At 38.5% G+C, this 17,199-nt stretch overlaps 1 protein-coding gene across 4 annotated transcripts; it reads right to left on the reverse strand.

Moving 5' to 3' along the window:
- Window positions 1-181: 181 nt before the first annotated feature.
- On the reverse strand, window positions 182-17,098 carry znf644a (zinc finger protein 644a). Of its 4 annotated transcripts, XM_028594193.1 has the most exons (7): window positions 16,046-16,097; window positions 15,797-15,955; window positions 7,922-10,421; window positions 6,323-6,916; window positions 5,132-5,257; window positions 2,911-3,013; window positions 182-460 (listed from the first exon to the last, which is right to left on the reverse strand). In XM_028594193.1, the coding sequence occupies exons 3-7, from the start codon at window positions 10,416-10,418 to the stop codon at window positions 265-267; spliced, it is 3,516 nt and encodes a 1,171-aa protein (XP_028449994.1). In that variant the 5' UTR covers window positions 10,419-10,421; window positions 15,797-15,955; window positions 16,046-16,097; the 3' UTR covers window positions 182-264. The 4 variants fall into 4 exon arrangements, with proteins under 4 accessions (XP_028449994.1, XP_028449996.1, XP_028449995.1 ...); XM_028594195.1 differs by lacking the exons at window positions 15,797-15,955; window positions 16,046-16,097 and adding an exon at window positions 17,043-17,098; XM_028594194.1 differs by having other exon boundaries at window positions 15,858-16,092.
- Window positions 17,099-17,199: the final 101 nt, after the last annotated feature.

Below are 17,199 nucleotides of genomic sequence, written 5' to 3' on the forward strand. Positions count from 1 at the left end.
GTCCGTCCATTTGGAATTGTACTTCCAAAAAAAAATGGACCATGTAAAAACAGAACAAGGGTAACAATATCCAAAATAATTAATTATTTTTTTTTTCATCTATCCAAATGTCCAAACGTGTACAATATCTCCATCATTGAGCAATTTTGTACTTTTGGCCAGTATTTCATTGACAAAAAAAAAAAAAAAAAAAAAAAAAGTGAAAGAACATCCAATGTACATACACATACAGTCTAGTGAAATCTAAAAAGGTCCCCATTGGCTTCATGAGGCAGCGAGTGCGGCTGTCAGAGAGCGGTCTTGGTCAGTCTTGAGGGTCGGGGGGTCCGTGGGCAGCGAGGCGACCTCCACCATGCCTAGCCCAGTGTGAGGGATGCTAGTGTTCATAATGTGTCTCTGTAAATGTTTAATCCAGTCCTCCTGGACAGACAAGGGACCCTGGAAGACGAGGTCACAGAACCTGTGAAGAGATGAAGAGATTGATGATGATGATAATATACTAGGGCTGGGACGATCAGCTTTTGTCCCGATTCGATTCTTTCACCATGCATGGGTGCCGATTCCATTTGTATTGTGATTTTCATTCATTGCAATTCTAGAAGATTTTCTTTTCCTTCTTTAACAAAAACAAAAAGTTGAATAATGCACTTCTAGAGACAATATCTCATGAGCCATTTTTGAAAAGTAATTGCTTTTTAAAAGTCAGTCTGACATTTATTTCATTTGTAATGAAAAATTAGTATTTATGTATGTATTTTCTGCTTTCGGTCTATTTTGCAGGAAACGGATATGATGTAGTCGCCATCAGAACATATTTAGCTGAATCATTGGTAAAAATTAAAAAAATTGATTCTAGGGAAAATAATGATTTAAAAAATGATCGCAATAAAATGATAAATATAATCATATATACGTGAAATTTGACCTATGCAGTAGAGCTGAAGATCTTTGCCCGACGGGACCCAGCGGGTTGTGTCTTCATTTTTATCATTTTACACGGGCTTGGGCTGGGCTTTGGGCCGGGCTCCGGGTTGCATGGTAAATGAGCAGTCAGGTGATGCGTTTCGATTAGAGTGAAAATGGATGCCGAGGAGGTGAAACGGAGGCTGGCCTCTGGCAATTACGTTTTGGTTGCACCGGCAAAGAAAGCAAAGTCTGGAGGTGTGGAAAACTTTTGACCATGTGCATAATGAGAATAATGAGCCAGTGGGTTATGTGAAATGCAAAAGATTCATTCTGTTAAAGTACGACCGAAAGAAAAGAGCTGTGCGCGTGCGCACATTTGAATAATGTCGGGCTGTAAACAGGTTCGGGCCAAATTCTGTCAGGCTCGGGCCTTGTCGAACTTTTAAGGCCTCATTACAGCTCTACTATGTAGGCAGCGTGTCTAGGGATGGGAATATTGCTTCGACGGTTCCACCACTTTGATCAAGACTAAAATTATTTTCATGAATATGCCATGAAATGTTCTACTGACAGTCATGTCCCCCTCAGGATTATTTGTAATAACTTTAATGAGCCCTTAATGTTTCATCTAGCACCACCACCAGGTCCAAATTTTCATTTGTACAATACTTTGGTTAATGACCAAATAACCTGCAAAAAATTCCCATCAACCTCAGCTGTACTTTAACCCTTGTGTTGACTTTGGGTCAAATTGACCCGTTTTCAATTTTTGTTTTTTAAAAGGAAATATAATAAGTAAATAATAAGCGCTGAAAATGTGTAGAAGAAAAATGTAACAATTTAAAACGTTGGAAAAAGCAATTTTGTAATTTTCTAAATTTCTGATCCTCTGAATAAAAACAGAAAATTGGAAAAACAGCTTAAAGATCAAATTTTTTTTTTTATTTGTCAAGGTGGAAAAAAATAAAAAAATTGGATATTGGAACCCATTTTTCTGTTTTTCCAAATGTCCGTTTGTGTTTAGAAAATTGAACTGATAAGCGTTACACGGACCCAATATCATCACAACGCTTGTTTGTGACATATAATTCCACATTCGGTTTGACCATTTCTGGAGTACATCTATGACAATAGGTCTCTCAGTCATCTAGGCAGTTTTGGTTTTATAAATAAATGAAAATGGTTGGCGACAGAAGATAAAAAATCTGGTTGCCTAGGGCAACTGTTGAAGTCTGTTGGACTGCATTTAGAAATCGTATATTAAAAGGTGCAGTTAAGTGATTCTGCGCAGATAGTTGATATTTGAACTCAACTGCCAAACAAATACAACCCCCTCCTTTAGAAGCTCCGTCCCACAGATTCGCGGACAGAGAACTACTGGCTGGCAAATTTAAATGCTGCCCGCCCCCCCACCATCAACTGTTGCTGCCTGTTGCTGATTGGCTGGAACAGTGTTTTGTGGCTCTTGCACTCCTTTGTTTTCCATTTACACAGCCAGGGCTGTGTATTAAAGGTGCACTATGTGTTCCTGCATGACGTTACTTCTGTTGACGTTCCAAGTAAATTCAAAACAAAACAGAGCAAGCTCGCCCCTCCCCTCATGTTTCTGTAACTGTCATGACTAACTGACCAACTGTCACTAACCCCCCCACCCCCTCCCCCGACCATCTTGTTGGTGATTGGCTGGAAGGTGTTTGCTGTATTTTGGTGCCTATCCTGTGCTTCTAGTGTTTGTTTGACGTTTACGACCCCTGTGTTGTCTCCCGAGACCGGGCTTTTTCACAGTGTATTCAGGGGCCAGGCAGCTAGCGGGTTGAGACAAAAATTAAATTGCGCTGAAACCATGCAGGAATGCATAGTGCACCTTTAACACCTTTTTTTTTACGCACACAGAAAACAGAGAGCTAAGTGACCGTGGGGAGATATTCACTGATTTTGACAAAAAGTGTAATAACATCACTTACTATACCTTTAAGTATATTAAAAACAAAATACAAGCATTACCTGCAGGTGAGTCTGTACATTTCCTCTGGAGTTTGTGGTAAGGGCAGTGTCTTCTTCTTTGAGCCAGGCCTTGAGCGTTGCCTCCTTGCTTTACAGTCAAATGCTGAAGGACAGAATGAACTTTATTAATTCAAAGCTCTATCTTTGAGATTACAGCACAGCCTTGCTAATTCAACATTTCAAATGGACACAAAGTCTACGATGACCACTAGAAGGTTTGGATGTTATGTGATGTTCCAACAATAGTACATTTTCTGTTCAGTTCAGTAAATCAGTCAGTTTGGATTATCCCTTGCTTTAATCATGCTTATGTTTTGGCCTTGTGCCAGTGAGGTGAATGGTCTGGCTCTGTGTCTCAAGGCACAGGATAAAAGTATGTTGATCTGTGCCTTCAGGAAAAGTAGGCCTTGAAGGCTTTCTGCCACGAAGAGGTCCTCCCTCCTACGGATGCACCCACCAAGCTCCACAATTAAAATTTTTGCAATATCTCCCTTGCTGATGCCCTTCTGGATCCTTACCTTGGGGAGGACACAAATAACCACCGGTACACTAATTATAACTAGGATTTGGACGTCACAACTGCTTGTGGTATCTGGCCCCACAGACAGTTTTGGCATTAATCTATGCTTTGAGGTATAAGTCTGAGACTTTTGCTGTAATACCTATACAGTGGAGGTGAATGGATTTAATTTGGCAATAATAGAAATATGTTTGTATATTCAATGGGTCTGTTAGGCCTCAAGGATACAAATGATGTTATTTGATGAGAAACGGTGAATATAAAGATGTGTTGTGTTAAAAATTGCTAATTAAAATGCTAATTAAAATACTAATGTTTGTGTGGCACACAGAGGATTTTTGGCCAATCTTGACAAATTTCCCTGTCTGATTTTGAAGAATTTTGGTACAGGGACAATTCTGAAAACTCTATATTCATAGTTTTTAAGTGCTTGGATCCTTTTTGATTCGAAGAAGTATCAAATAGTATGAGTCGCTGGTGCAGCAATAAGGATGAGAACCTATCTTGGTTTTCCCACCTCCCAAATACTGCCAGTTATGTTCATTGGAATGCACAAGCAAACCAGAGACACCACTATCACGAGTGGAACCTCAGGTCTCTGCGGAGATGGACGGGAACTTTTACTTCTGCACAACAAGGCCAAAGTGTTGCTTAGGAATGGTAACCAGGGCGGGGCATCGCTAAAAATCTTTCGATCTGGTGCCAATTGCGATACCTCAGTTTCGATGCCGGTTCCTTAACGATACTTTTTTTCGATACCGTATGTTTTAAAATCCATTTCAACATCAACAAAAATACATTAAACACCTTAATTGTGAATCAAAACAGTTATCAAAATTAATTTAATTTAATTATTCTGGTAACACTGCTCAATCAGTAATAAAACTGGTTGTGCTTTTGGATAGGGGTGCGCCAGTCAGATACTTGGGATTGGTATCAATCTGAACTTTAAAAATTAACAAAAAAAGAGAAACCATGTTTGCCACAACATGAACATACAGTATTATAAATAATAAATAAAAAAATAAACAAATCACATTGTGTACAGGCTAATATTGAACTAACTAAAATGCAAAGGAATGTAAACAACAAAGACTTTTTAGTTCAAACTGCAAAATGACACAAACCTTTAACAATAAACTTGGTGACTGCCCTGTTCTCAACATTGAACTAATGGAGAACTAACTTAAGTGCAAAGGAATGTAATTGTTGCTGAAAGATGCTGTAGAAATAAAGTTGCCTTGCCTTACAACCTCAGCCTGTCAGTCAGTCACCAGGGCATATAAACCACTGTTGTGCCTGCTTGTCTCAGAGGAAGTGTAACGTCAACAACACCGCGGCCGCTTTCGCATCTCCATTAATATCATATCACAGCAAACGCTGTCTGCGTGAAGTGTGTGTGTCGGAGCTCCGCTCTCTGTCAATATGCAGAGAGGACAGATAAGCTTGCGCTTACGCGCTCAGACACTTCTCGAACCAAAAGATAAATAATTTTTCGATACTCATAGGATCAGAGTATTTTCAGTCGGTGCCATAAAAGTATCGGCACATACTGTTTTAGAACTAAATGTCATCTAACTTGCTGAAACCAATTAATCAAAACACTGCGTGCGGATCATTTATACCCCAGACTGCTACTGTGTTCTTGTGGTGAATGTTTTCTTTCTGTCTTTAACTCAAACTGTTGTTGATGACACTTACTGGTTCCATCAAGTACAGCTGTCCTTTTTCGTTTCGCATATGCCCGGAGGTGATTAGACAAACTAACTCCGCTGTGGAAAGTTGCATTGCAATGGACGCACACCTTCCTGTTGAATTCACCTTTCTCTGTAAAAAGACAAAAAATACCAAGACAAACTTATAAGTTAAAAACATAAATATGATCATGCTTATTTATTAGTGGTGTTGATTTATAGAACTTAATAACAACAGGTCCTTTCTTCCCTTTTTGTGGCAAGTTTATCATTTATAAAAATCCAACGGTGTAAGATTAAGAAATGTACTGAAACATGTTCTGTCTTTGTTCTATTTTACAAACTCTGTCTTCTGCTATGAAAGTTATGAGACAAAGTCATGATAATGATATTCTTCTGCATTAATATATGCAACAAGCTCATCAGTTTTGGCCACATAATCAGAAAGTGCTTTGGCAATGTCATTCTATGCCTTTATGCTGATGACACCTCCCTTTAACAACAAATAGAAATCTGATGTTCCGTACTCAGATATCTGCTTCAAAACAGCTGATGTAGATGGTAAGGTCTCAATGTGAGTTTTGTTACCACTTACACCAAATTCCATTCTCAAATGTAACAATGTAAATGTAACAAATTTATCAGTTACTTTTCCAAGTATATAATAGTTATTTAGTCTTCACATGGGGCATAAATTTGGGCTACATAGAACTTCACTTTTAAAGCTGGTTCGCCTCTTACTCCCGATACTTCTTTCTTCAAAAACAGTGGTGAAGAACACCAGGAGCAACTGCCAGGAGTTGGGTTTTCATTCAAACAAAATTATGACTAGTGTGTTAATTGCATGCCATATTAATCTGTGCACATGAAGCCAAACTGACTCCTAAGTTAACGTATGACCAGTTGCTGACAAGCAATGTAGCATTTAAAAGGCTTTTTCTTCACAGTGCTCATGCTAAATAAAATGCACCGCACCAAATTGCAGACTCCACCTTTGAATATATTTTTGTGTAGTATATTGCTATTACATTTACTATTATCAAAGAAGAGATATTTAACATTATTTTTTCCGCAAAAAAAAAATTGTATAAAGAAAATTACAGAACTTCTACAGACAGTACAAAATTAATCGAAACACTTCAGGAAAATTCCACTCCCAGTCTTACCCGCTGGTTACTACTATGAGGATGTTACTTACCGCATATTGATTTTGGCAGTGAAGATGCAACTCTTGATCCTGAACAGTGCTCACTGTTTGAAGAAACTGCTAGCATGTTTTTTGACATCTGAGAGGACCCCTTTATTCTGCTGTCTTCCTGACACTTCCTCTTCTTCAAAATTCCTATCAAGGCAGTCGTGCCTGAGAGGGAATTTTTAACATCCAACTTGGTCTCTATTTGCCTTTTTTCAGATTCCATTTCCACTAAAGAAAAGGTGGGCATTAGTGGCCTGTCATCAGTGCAAGCGCTTGGAATAGAATTACATTTTGGGATTCCAATTGGCGGCTGCATGAAATGATCAACAGTGGAAAGCTTTGATGAAGCACCGTATTGGAAATGGTTCCGTCTCTTTCCCAGAATTTGAAGTGCCCTCTGGAACTCCTTCTTGTCGCGCATCAACTCCCGGAGTAAAAATAATGGGGATTTATTCTTTGTTGCAAAGCTTTTACCAAGCTTTTTGAGGTGGCCTCGTATGTGGTTGGACTGCCCAGTCCTGTTATCAAATGAGTCCCCACATAATGGACAGGAGTGAATGCTCTTTACAGTTTCAGATTCTGACTCCAACTGTAATGCTGAAAAAAAAAAAAGAAAATCCAAAACATAAACATTACAAGTATGATATGATAAATGTAAAGATCAATGCACATATAACGAAAAACTACGGTTTAAACCCAGTTTAAAACTTGGGTTGTATTTTCGTTGGCCTGCCTATTGGTTCTCATTTGTTGTGAGAACATTGAACTTACCAAAATAACTGCTAAGATCTCAGACGTGCCTAGATAAAAATAGGTCCAATGGGGCAACTAGGGTTGTGCTCGATTGAAGAAATTCTTAGTCGACTAACACTCATTCAATTGTATCGACTAATCAATTAGTTGATTTAATCGACTGATCTGTAAATCTGAGTTTTTCCGCAAAGAGTCATGCAAAAGCACCACTTTAATTCTTGTGTTTACCAGAAATGCGCTCGTACGTTTCTTGGAAATAAGTCATTCAGCATGAAAAAAGCATAAATCATGACTAATTGACTAAAGAAATCTAAGTTGACTAAGACCAAAACGACCGATTAGTTGACTAATCGACTAAGAGGGAGAAGCCCTAGGGGCAACATACAATAATACAGGTTGGTAACGAGCTGAGTTTTTCCAGAATAGGTACAATTTTATTTTGAGGTAGAACTGAAACCAATAATGTCGCTAATAATCTTTCATTTCATAGAAAAAACTAAGTGTTCACAACTATGCTAAGTACATCAAGTAATCGTGGATTTAAGAAGTCAATCTGTAAAATGAGAGACATCAATCATTTTAGTGATTGCTCTTATCTTGTCATATAAATAAATCTGACTACTCTAGGGTTTGTTTACAACCTGTTTGATTGCTTGACCCCTTATTGTTTGTTACCCCAGTGGACCTATTTTTGGAGATGCCACATTCCAAAATGTTAGCAATTACTTGTTAAGTTTAATTCTCAATAACAACGGATAGCACTAATGGCCAGAGTCACAAAAATATAAGCAAAGTTGTAATAAAGCACTTTCCCTTTTATAGAAGAACATAAAACAAGTATGCAAGTACCTTTTTTCAATCTCCGGATCGCTGACATTTTTCTTCGAATTCGTGGCCTCCTGTCTTGAGAAGCCACCTGCTCAGGAGACACTACATGGCGTGCATTGTAGGCCAGTCCAACCCTATGAAGATGCCCTCTGACATGATTGGACAATCCAACACCCGACTCAAAGACTGCAGGACAGTATGGACAGTTCTTGCGGTCCAATTCCAAATCTGACAAATCCTCTGTAAAGTCTTCCCTCAATGGTATTTGGTGGGAGTCAAAGGCTTCTTGAAAGACTTCTGTTTCTATGCATTCTTCTTTGATTTCAGGTTCTGTCGGGTCTTCATCTTCAGTCTTAATTTTCTCAAACAGCCTTTTAGATGCCTGCAGAGCACCCCTCATGGAAATTCTTCTGCTATAGGTATAAATTATGTTTTGATTTTCTTTCTTAATACCATTGTCAAAAAGATCAGTGTTGCCATCTGTATCGTTAAACTGGAAAATGTCTTTTTCGTCACTGTCTGACACCACTTCTTCTTCTTCTTCTTCTTGGTTTATTTTCTTGGGACTTGGCAGAGGTTTTGGTAAAATGAAGCATGAGTCTTGGTCAGAGGTGTTGCGGTATGGGGTGGACATCTTCCTTTTAGACGGTGACTTTCTGACAGTTGACTGATCTCCTTCTGGTGGACTGGAGGACACCATATGGCCATTCGGGGATATAGCTGAATCTTCAACCTTGACACTCAATGTTCCTGGCAACTGATCGGAGTCATCTTTGTCACCTATGGAATCCTGAACAAATGTGCTGTGATTATTGCTTTCCTTCCTCGGTTCTGCAGTTTTCTTTCCATGTCTTTGTCGGGACAGGAGAACGTTGATGGATTTGTCGAGCTTTGATTCTGTTAGTTGAGACTTGAGACCTCTTTTAATCTTGCTATTTTTGAATAGGTCTGCAATGTCATTGGACTCACTGGGCGAACAAGCTCTTTTAGAAGAGATCTGATTTTTTATAGAGATTTTAGACGTAAACTCTGCATCTTCTACAGTTTTACTAGTAGGCATGTGCTGCTCCTTAAGTGGTTGTGCAGTTTTCTCAAGACGCTGTGCAGCTTCGTATTCCTCAAAGGTTTGTTGATGGCGCCGCAGAAGGTGATTCTTAAAAACATTTTCACTGAAAGCTCTATAAGAACAAATGTTACAGGAGAAGATTCCAGAATCATCATTCTGGATCTGCTTTGTAACAGTAATTACTGTGTGCTGCATAATGTTATGTCTCCTAAGATCACTCTCACTCAGACTCCTAAAGCTACATTTGTCACATCTAAACTTTCTCTTGTCCTTCTCGTGTGTTTTCGCATGTTGAACAAATGTGTTTGGGCAGTTAGTACCAAAAGGGCACTGAGGACAGAAAAGCTTCTTTTTATCTTCTTTCTTCTGGTCATTTACGCATTTGATCTCTTCAGTGAGTCTTGCTTTTTTCTCCGTGTGGAGTCTTGCCGTTTTCTCCGTGTGAGACGACATATGCTCAATAAGTGAACCACTTTGTCTGAAGGACTGTCCACATTCTCGGCATATAAAAGGCTTTGGCGAAATATCCGGAGAGTCAACATGAGACTTCATATGACGATGCAAATGATGCTCTTTCTTGAAAATAAGCTTGCATTTTGAGCAATGGTAACATGATGGCTTGTCCTCTGAATGGGAATTCATGGTGAGCCTCCCCTTCAATGGTGAAAGCCCATGACCTATACTATTCTCATGTGAATTTCTTGCAGGTGCATTGTAAAGAATTTCCTTGATGGCCTTTACAGTTCCATTGGGATACTTAGAAACTTTCCCTGTTGGTGATGACTGTGACTGGGAGAACTTCCTTGACTTTCTGACTTTTCTGACAGGAATGGAGTCTTCTTGGTCTTCAGCATCAGACAAATCCTCAGATGACTTGCAGCTCAGATCAGGGTAAAGGTCTTCTGAGGGATCCACCATGACAACCATGTCCATTTTCCGTTTCCTTCTCCTTTGGCTATTGGCAGGAAGGACTTCATCTTTAGGCTCCTCGCCAGGGGAATCACCATGATTCTCCCAAAGAAACTGCATAAACTCTTTGTGAGGGTCCCAATGAAGGTCACTGGCACCACTAAAATTATCCACTGAGTTCTCAGGTGAGTCTACATCAAAACCCCAAATCCCTGCAGTGTCAATTTCCTGCACAGTTTTTAGTGGGGTGATGCTCTTTGCCTCCTCTTTCTCTGTGGAGATGCTGTTGAGTTCATGCGCTTGTGTAGCCTGATGCGAAGAAGGTCCATTTCCCAGGCCAACTGGAGACAACATATCTGTGTTTGACAGAACATCTAGAACACTGTTTTGTTTTAGAGAAGGCTTGCCAAAAGAATCGGTGCAAGAGGCCGATTCTTGTGCCATTCTCACTGGCTCTTGCAGGAGTGTGAGAGCATTGATCTCAGGATCTGCATCTTTGTCGTCTTCATCAACACCTGTCAGACATGACATTTCAGCTGCCATGACCTGAAAAAAGAAAAGTAAAGCCTTCTTAGATATTCATGTTTGACTACAAAATCCACAGTTATCATTGTAGCATCCCAAAGGTTCAATTGAAACTAGGGATGTCCCCATCAAGATTGCAAGTATTGGATTGGAGCCGGTATGGGCATTTTTGAACTGACTGGGTATTGGCAGTCACCACGATCACCTTACTCCAATCGTTTACGTCAGCTTAGCACAATTTGCGGAAAAACATAAACTAAAAAGTAACTTGGCATTACTCATTAACATGTCTAAAATGTCAGCAGTGTGGAAGTATTTTAAACTAGAAAGCAAAAACAGTCCAGCATTCACTTGCAATCTCATACAGAACTCATACTCATACAGATTTGTGATTTATTTTTGTAACTAAATATTAAAGATAAAGGCTATTACACCATTGTAAGTAGAAGTTGATTATAGATGTGTGTTTTACAAAAATGCTAGCTGCACTGAGAATGTATTACGCTGAAGACATTTTTTAGTTAGTTTATAGAAAAACGGCGTGCAGCTCTATTTTCTAGTAGGCTTCGGCCGCTGTAAACATTTTCAAACTAGTTTATAACACCGGATTGAACCAGTATACCGAATTTTACGACTAGGTGTCGCACTAAGTTCATAATGAGTGTAGGGACTCCAGACAACACGGTAATGCGCCTCTAAGCCATGACTTTTTACCTGCAGTGAGGTTATAACAGTTTACCAGAGACAGTTTACCCTTTTTCGGAGGGATTGGTTGGAAAAGGGAATTGTTACACTGAGCTTTCAGGAGAGCTCATATTAGGCCTGGGCAATATATCAATATTATATCGTTATCGCGATATGAGACTAGATATCATCTTAGATTTTGGATATCATAATATTGTAATATGACATAAGTGTTGCCTTTTCCTGGTTTTGAAGGCTACATTACAGTAGTACACATTACAATTACAGTGATCTCATTTTCTGTACTGTTCTAATTGTTTTATTATTTTCCTTTACCCACTAAATCCTTATATCCACATTACTGATGATTATTTATCACAAATCGCATTGTGTAAATATTTTGTAAAAGCACCAATTGTCAACCCTACAATATTGTTTCAATATCGATATCGAGGTATTTGGTCAGAAATATATTTGATTTCTTTACATCGCCCAGCCCTAGCTCATAGTGTGTCATTGGGTGTTGTCATTTATACCTATGTTTATTTGGTTTATAGTTTATTGTCTATTTTGTTATTATTTTGTTGTATGGTCTTGAATATTGTAGTTACTGTCCTCTTTTCTTGATCTTTGTCTGGGTGGGTGGTGATGAGGAAGGGGGGGCGGTAATACTGTTGCAAATTGTATGTTTTGTGTATTGTGTTAACATTAAATAAAAAAAATGTTATTCACAAAAATAACAGATGGTTTAGTATCTTTGGTTATAATAACTTAGGTGTATACAATTTGCCTCGTCTTTTTTGGTTTACTTCTTTCGTCGGCTTTATATTCGAAATGTTTCCATTTTGGCGGGGCAGTTTTAGTTTTCTTTGAGACTTTCTTTCTTTCTAATCTTGTCACCCCAAAAAACACTTAACGTTAACGTTAAACTAACAGCGTGCACAGTTTGGCGGTTTCCCCCTCACCCATGTTCCCACGGCTACTGATCTCCTTCACAGGGCCGCTTTGCAGTAAATTGCCGTCAGACACTAGTAGCGGCTCCGTTAGTTTGTTCGTTAATATACAAACATTATATGTTACTGACATTGTCATATTTCTTATTAGCAGTGTTAAACAGGCTATTGGAAAGTTTAGTGAGCTAAGCTAACACAGTAAATGAAGCTTCACTACACTGAAGCTAACATTTAGCCCCAATAAGAAATTAAGCAAGCTATAAACTACACCAACATGGCAATAGAGCTCAACAGTGACCGCCCACTTTTTATACAGCTCTGGTTTCAGAGGTTTTTCCTTGTTTAATATCTCCATTGATGTTTCATTAAAGGCTTATATAATGAGTCTTAAGCCTGGAACCAAGCCAACTGGCTACGAGATGAATTGTGACCATGAAACGAGATTCTGGGCTAAATAATATTTTGAAAAAGGCAAAAGGTACAAGACTGTGTACAGAAACAATCTTAGACTTCCATGGTAAAAGCTGGCTCTAGCCGTTCGCAGGTGCGTTAACATTTCCATGATAACAAGGAGTTCCACCAGAGACATTGCTGTTATGTTTAGGATTATGGGTAGTGTAGTATTTCTCCATAAGTTCGCGAATAAAACATGTTTTCTTAAAACAAGGTTAATTTCATATGGACTTCTAGCTTCTACGGGAGCAGAAACTTTCATTTCACATTCTTGGAGCTCGTGGTCAGTCTACCTCGGATTGTTTAGACATTATGACTGATAATCAAAATCCTTATAGGGAAAATGAAGGATGGGATTTTTTATTCTGGAACCACACACATTGAGCGCTGCTGTAGTTTACTACATGAGCTATTTTTTTATACATCCACGTACACAACATACAAGACTGTATTTGGCGGTGGCACCAGTGATACTTAGCAGTTTTATTTCAGACCGCAGCAGAAAGCTCCGTGTTTAAGCTTTAGAATGCTCTGGGAACATTTTATTTGCCAGAAGGGAACATAGTGACAAATGCAGGTTCAACCGGTTAGCACAAATTTAAATCGGTTTAGCCTTGTACACAGGACCAAACAAACCAGAAATTGGCCCAACTCTATTATCTAGGCAAAAAAAAAAGTATCAGATCAGGACTCGTTATTGGCAGATATTCAATATTTAAAAAATCTGATCAGAATCAGGGGCCAAAAAAGCTGATCAGGACATCCCTAATTTTATTCATAATGTTATTATATTTTGTGGTGAGGTTTTGTGTATTTGTATGAATGTATGGTGATAGCAGGCATTTAGACAAAAAACAATCACGGGGCTGTGACAGGATTTTACAACTCTGAAAAGTTGTCATGGCAGAAACTATTTTGTATTTTTTTCATAACGATTGTGAGGTAAACAACAGAAATACAAAGTAATTTACCAGGAATTTGTACTTGCATGTATTTGATTACCAAGTTTGTACTGAGGGTACTCAGGACAAACTCTTAAATGTTTTAGCCACATCTCCGGTAAAATTGTATTTATAATTCTATGGTAGATGTTCCAATGCCCCGCCATAGATGCCTACTGCGCAATAATTGATTTTACACCAACACAACAGTAGATAGATCTGTCATACATTTTTGGATTGTGTTATATATTCATTATACTGCATATCTAAGTAATCATGTTAGCCTTTTTAAAAGGTCCAATGTGTAGGAATTTCTCCCATCTAGCATTGAGATCATATATCTCAATCAACTCTTTCACACAGTTCATGCAATGTAAAATCTCAAGCCAATAGGAATACTTGGAATTGATGGTGGGGGTAAATATTCGTGAAAAAGGAAAGTTTGTGAACGGGCAACACAGATTTTGATAATGAACAACTTAACACATTACACACTGGACCTTTTTTTACAAACCTAGCGAGATGCAGGTTTGCACTTGAAATAGCTTTAAAGGGATACGCCACCGTTTGTTGAAATAGGTCTTATCATGGTCTCCCCTAGCTGTAGATAGGTGGGCCAACGCATTTTTTGTGCATGCATTGTTTTAGTCCGGTGCAACACCGGCAGCGCCCTCGCTAGACAGGTTATGAGTTATCCTGGCCATGTTCTTAGTCAGGAATTCTGCCTAATGCAATCACGGACGACGCTACCTTGCCCCCCCAAGGAAAACTAACAGATATGCCAATTCTTTTATTCCCTCGGCCATTAAATTCTTAAATATTGTTGACAGCGGCAACTAAATATGCGCCAGGCATTCAAAACCTTTGTATCATTACTTATTTAGTATTTACTTAAGTATTATTATTTATTTAATATGCTACTATCTTGAGAGTTGGTTGCTGCTTAGTCAGTATCGTGGCCTGCGTATGTGTATTTCTTGCTTGATTTTGATGCCCATTTATGCAATATGATGTCATTGACAGTGTTTCTCTGTTTGTCTGTATGCCTGATTAAGTGTTGTCTTGTCTTGTTGATACGACTGGTAGGCTAAAAACAGAATTGCCCTATGGGGATAAATAAAGTTGTTTTGAATTTGAATTGAATTGAGTTAGCTTAGCGTAGTGAATAGAATCCTATGTTGCCGGTTAGCATGTTGTGAGTAAAAGTGAGCCAACAAAAGACAAAAAAAAAAACCTAATTACTTGCACTGAGACAAAAAATGCATTGGTCCACCTATCTACAGCTAGGGGAGACCGTGATAAGCTGTATTTCAACAAACGCTGGCGTATTCCTTTAAAAGCTGCTAGTAAGGCTTAGATTATTTTTGAATTTAGACTTAATTTTTGACTGTTAGTCGGCCAAAAAAAGTAATTTGAAGACATCACCTTGGGTTTAAGGAAATGTAAGGGGTATTTTTCACTGTTCTCTGACATTGTATCATCCAAGTGTTAAAGCGAATAATCGACAGATTAATTAATGAAAGAAATCATCGGTTAGATGCAAATCTAAATCAGTGATTGTTAAGATGTTTAACCATCTGGTAGAGATGATAATTAGGCTACAACTTTAGGCATGCTTTAGCAAAGGTCAGAAGCGTAACAGTGAAATTCAGGCCTTTTACAAGACCAATATTGTCTTGAATGTTATCTACGTTTTACGAGCTACAGTTTGCAATTGGTATAGCTCTTGGTTGATGTGCTTGTTTGATGTAAAAGTAAACTGTTTAGTTACTTACACTATCACAAGAGTTAACTTCTTGGCTCAAACAGGATTGATCGACTACAAAATAAATATAGCCGACTTGACACTTTGCTCAAATGATTAATTGTGGCCATTTATAACGCTACAAGGTCGCAGGAGTGAGAGATCTTGGATTTGAAGGGCAATAAAAGTGTCATACCAAGTGAATACTCCTGTGGCAGAGGAGAAGGGTTTCTTACATCTACAGCAGCACCAAAACTGCAAAGAGATGGACCCCGTAATGTTTTCTGATGAGCGGTTGGGGATTTTGTACAGAGCTAAAACTTTCAACACAGCAACGTTAGTTCAGTTATATGCCAACCCACAGTAGTTATGATATGTTTATATATGTACCTACATCAAGAGCGAATTGGATTATTTACACTATGTCCCGTAAGGGTGTCATTGCATTTCGTTTATATCACGCTGTGTTGTTGGATGCTGCTTGCTGGAGCTGCAGACCATTCCATTAGGCTGATCCATACCAAAACCTATTCCTCAGGCTAAACTATAGCTAATGGCAATCGCCCCTCGCTACTCACTATACAGACATCAATAAAATGATTAAAAACAAACACACGTTACCTCCGAGCGGTGAAGATGGAGACAGGGCACAATTTAAACGCTGCATTGAATAATTTCTTACTTTCGTCTTCCATCTATTTCACAGTCGCCATTTTCCGTGGTGGTCTGGTGTGGGACAGATCATTTCTTTTGTGCGGGTAACCGTACATACAATTGTATCTACATTAACAGAACAAAGACATGCTCCAATTATTACGTTTATTTGTGTTACTGTTTGACAAAACAGCTATAATTAAAAAGTTACGCAACTCGTTGTCTCGTATAATTTCGTCACGTAATGCCACGAGTCGGCGCCATGTCCCCCCGAAAGATTTGTAATGGTTCACTCCAGATAGGAGGCATAAAAAAACGAGTTAATGACCATCTCCTTTGAGTAGCAGATTTTTTTTTTTTTAGGTTGATGGCGGTTAATCGCCGTTTTAATTGATAAAATAAATTGAAACTTCAGTTATTATTTGGATTGTTCAATTAAAGAACACATTGAGTTTTGCTATAAAACTTGTCACTGACGCACAGACAAGCATTGTAACGTTATGCCAACACAGCAGAGATGTAACCCCCCATGGTTGTCTTCGGGTCTTTGTTGCTTTCGTAGACGGTGATTAGCCGGTTCAGCCTCGTGCGTTTTAAACAGAAAACATTGTGTGTGGTGTGAACAGACATATATATATATTTTTAATTAACTTAACATGAAGCATCTGTTATAGTTGGCCTACTCACATTTTGGCAAGAACATTTAGATACAGCCAATATTTTTTTTTCTGTCTAGCTCAAGGATGTCTAGCTGCAGTAACATACTGTTAGTCGAAATGTGCTAATAAATTGGTTGTTACATACTTTAGCAATATTAAAGCAAACAAAGGTTAAACCACACTCTAGTATAATTTTGCGATTTATAGTCTGGATTATACAACGTCACCAACAGAAAAATATATCAAACTGTATTCATGTTGTGAGACAAAATGAATGAATAAATAAACAGAGAGGATTTCTAGTCCCTAGATCGTAGGATTTACCAAAACCGAATATCTACCGCACATACAAACACAAAGCTACATTGTCAGCTTAATTTTGTTGTTACTAAGATATCTGCGGGGGAAAAAAATATTATTTTCGTGGCTGAAGTTAGATCGTTAGTTATGTCCGCAAACTTCACATGTAGGCTATTTTTAAATAATAGCGCCTTGTCACGGACTCACCGGCACAGCTAATGTGATCTAAACATTTCCTGTATAATAAGACTAACCCATTTAGTCCGATGAATCACTTTATATAAATATGTGAGCGAGCTTCTGTGTCCGGTGGTTCGTGAAATGTTTCAAAATTAGTTTTTGATCGGACTGTTGACATGGAAATTGCGGAGTAATATTGTTAGTGATGAGCATGCTGTGCACGTTCTAAAT

Source organism: Perca flavescens, chromosome 12 (assembly GCF_004354835.1).
Source record: "Perca flavescens isolate YP-PL-M2 chromosome 12, PFLA_1.0, whole genome shotgun sequence".
In the NCBI taxonomy this organism is placed as follows: Eukaryota; Metazoa; Chordata; class Actinopteri; order Perciformes; family Percidae; genus Perca; species Perca flavescens.

Coding starts and splice junctions, on each gene's coding strand:
- znf644a (XM_028594195.1), bottom strand. CDS start 10,418: ATGGCAGCTGAAATGTCATGTCTGACAGGTGTTGATGAAGACGACAAA. Junction 6,917..7,921: donor GATCCGGAGATTGAAAAAAG/GTACTTGCATAC, acceptor TTTTTTTTTCAG/CATTACAGTTGGAGTCAGAA. Junction 5,258..6,322: donor ACTGCCAAAATCAATATGCG/GTAAGTAACATC, acceptor GTCTTTTTACAG/AGAAAGGTGAATTCAACAGG.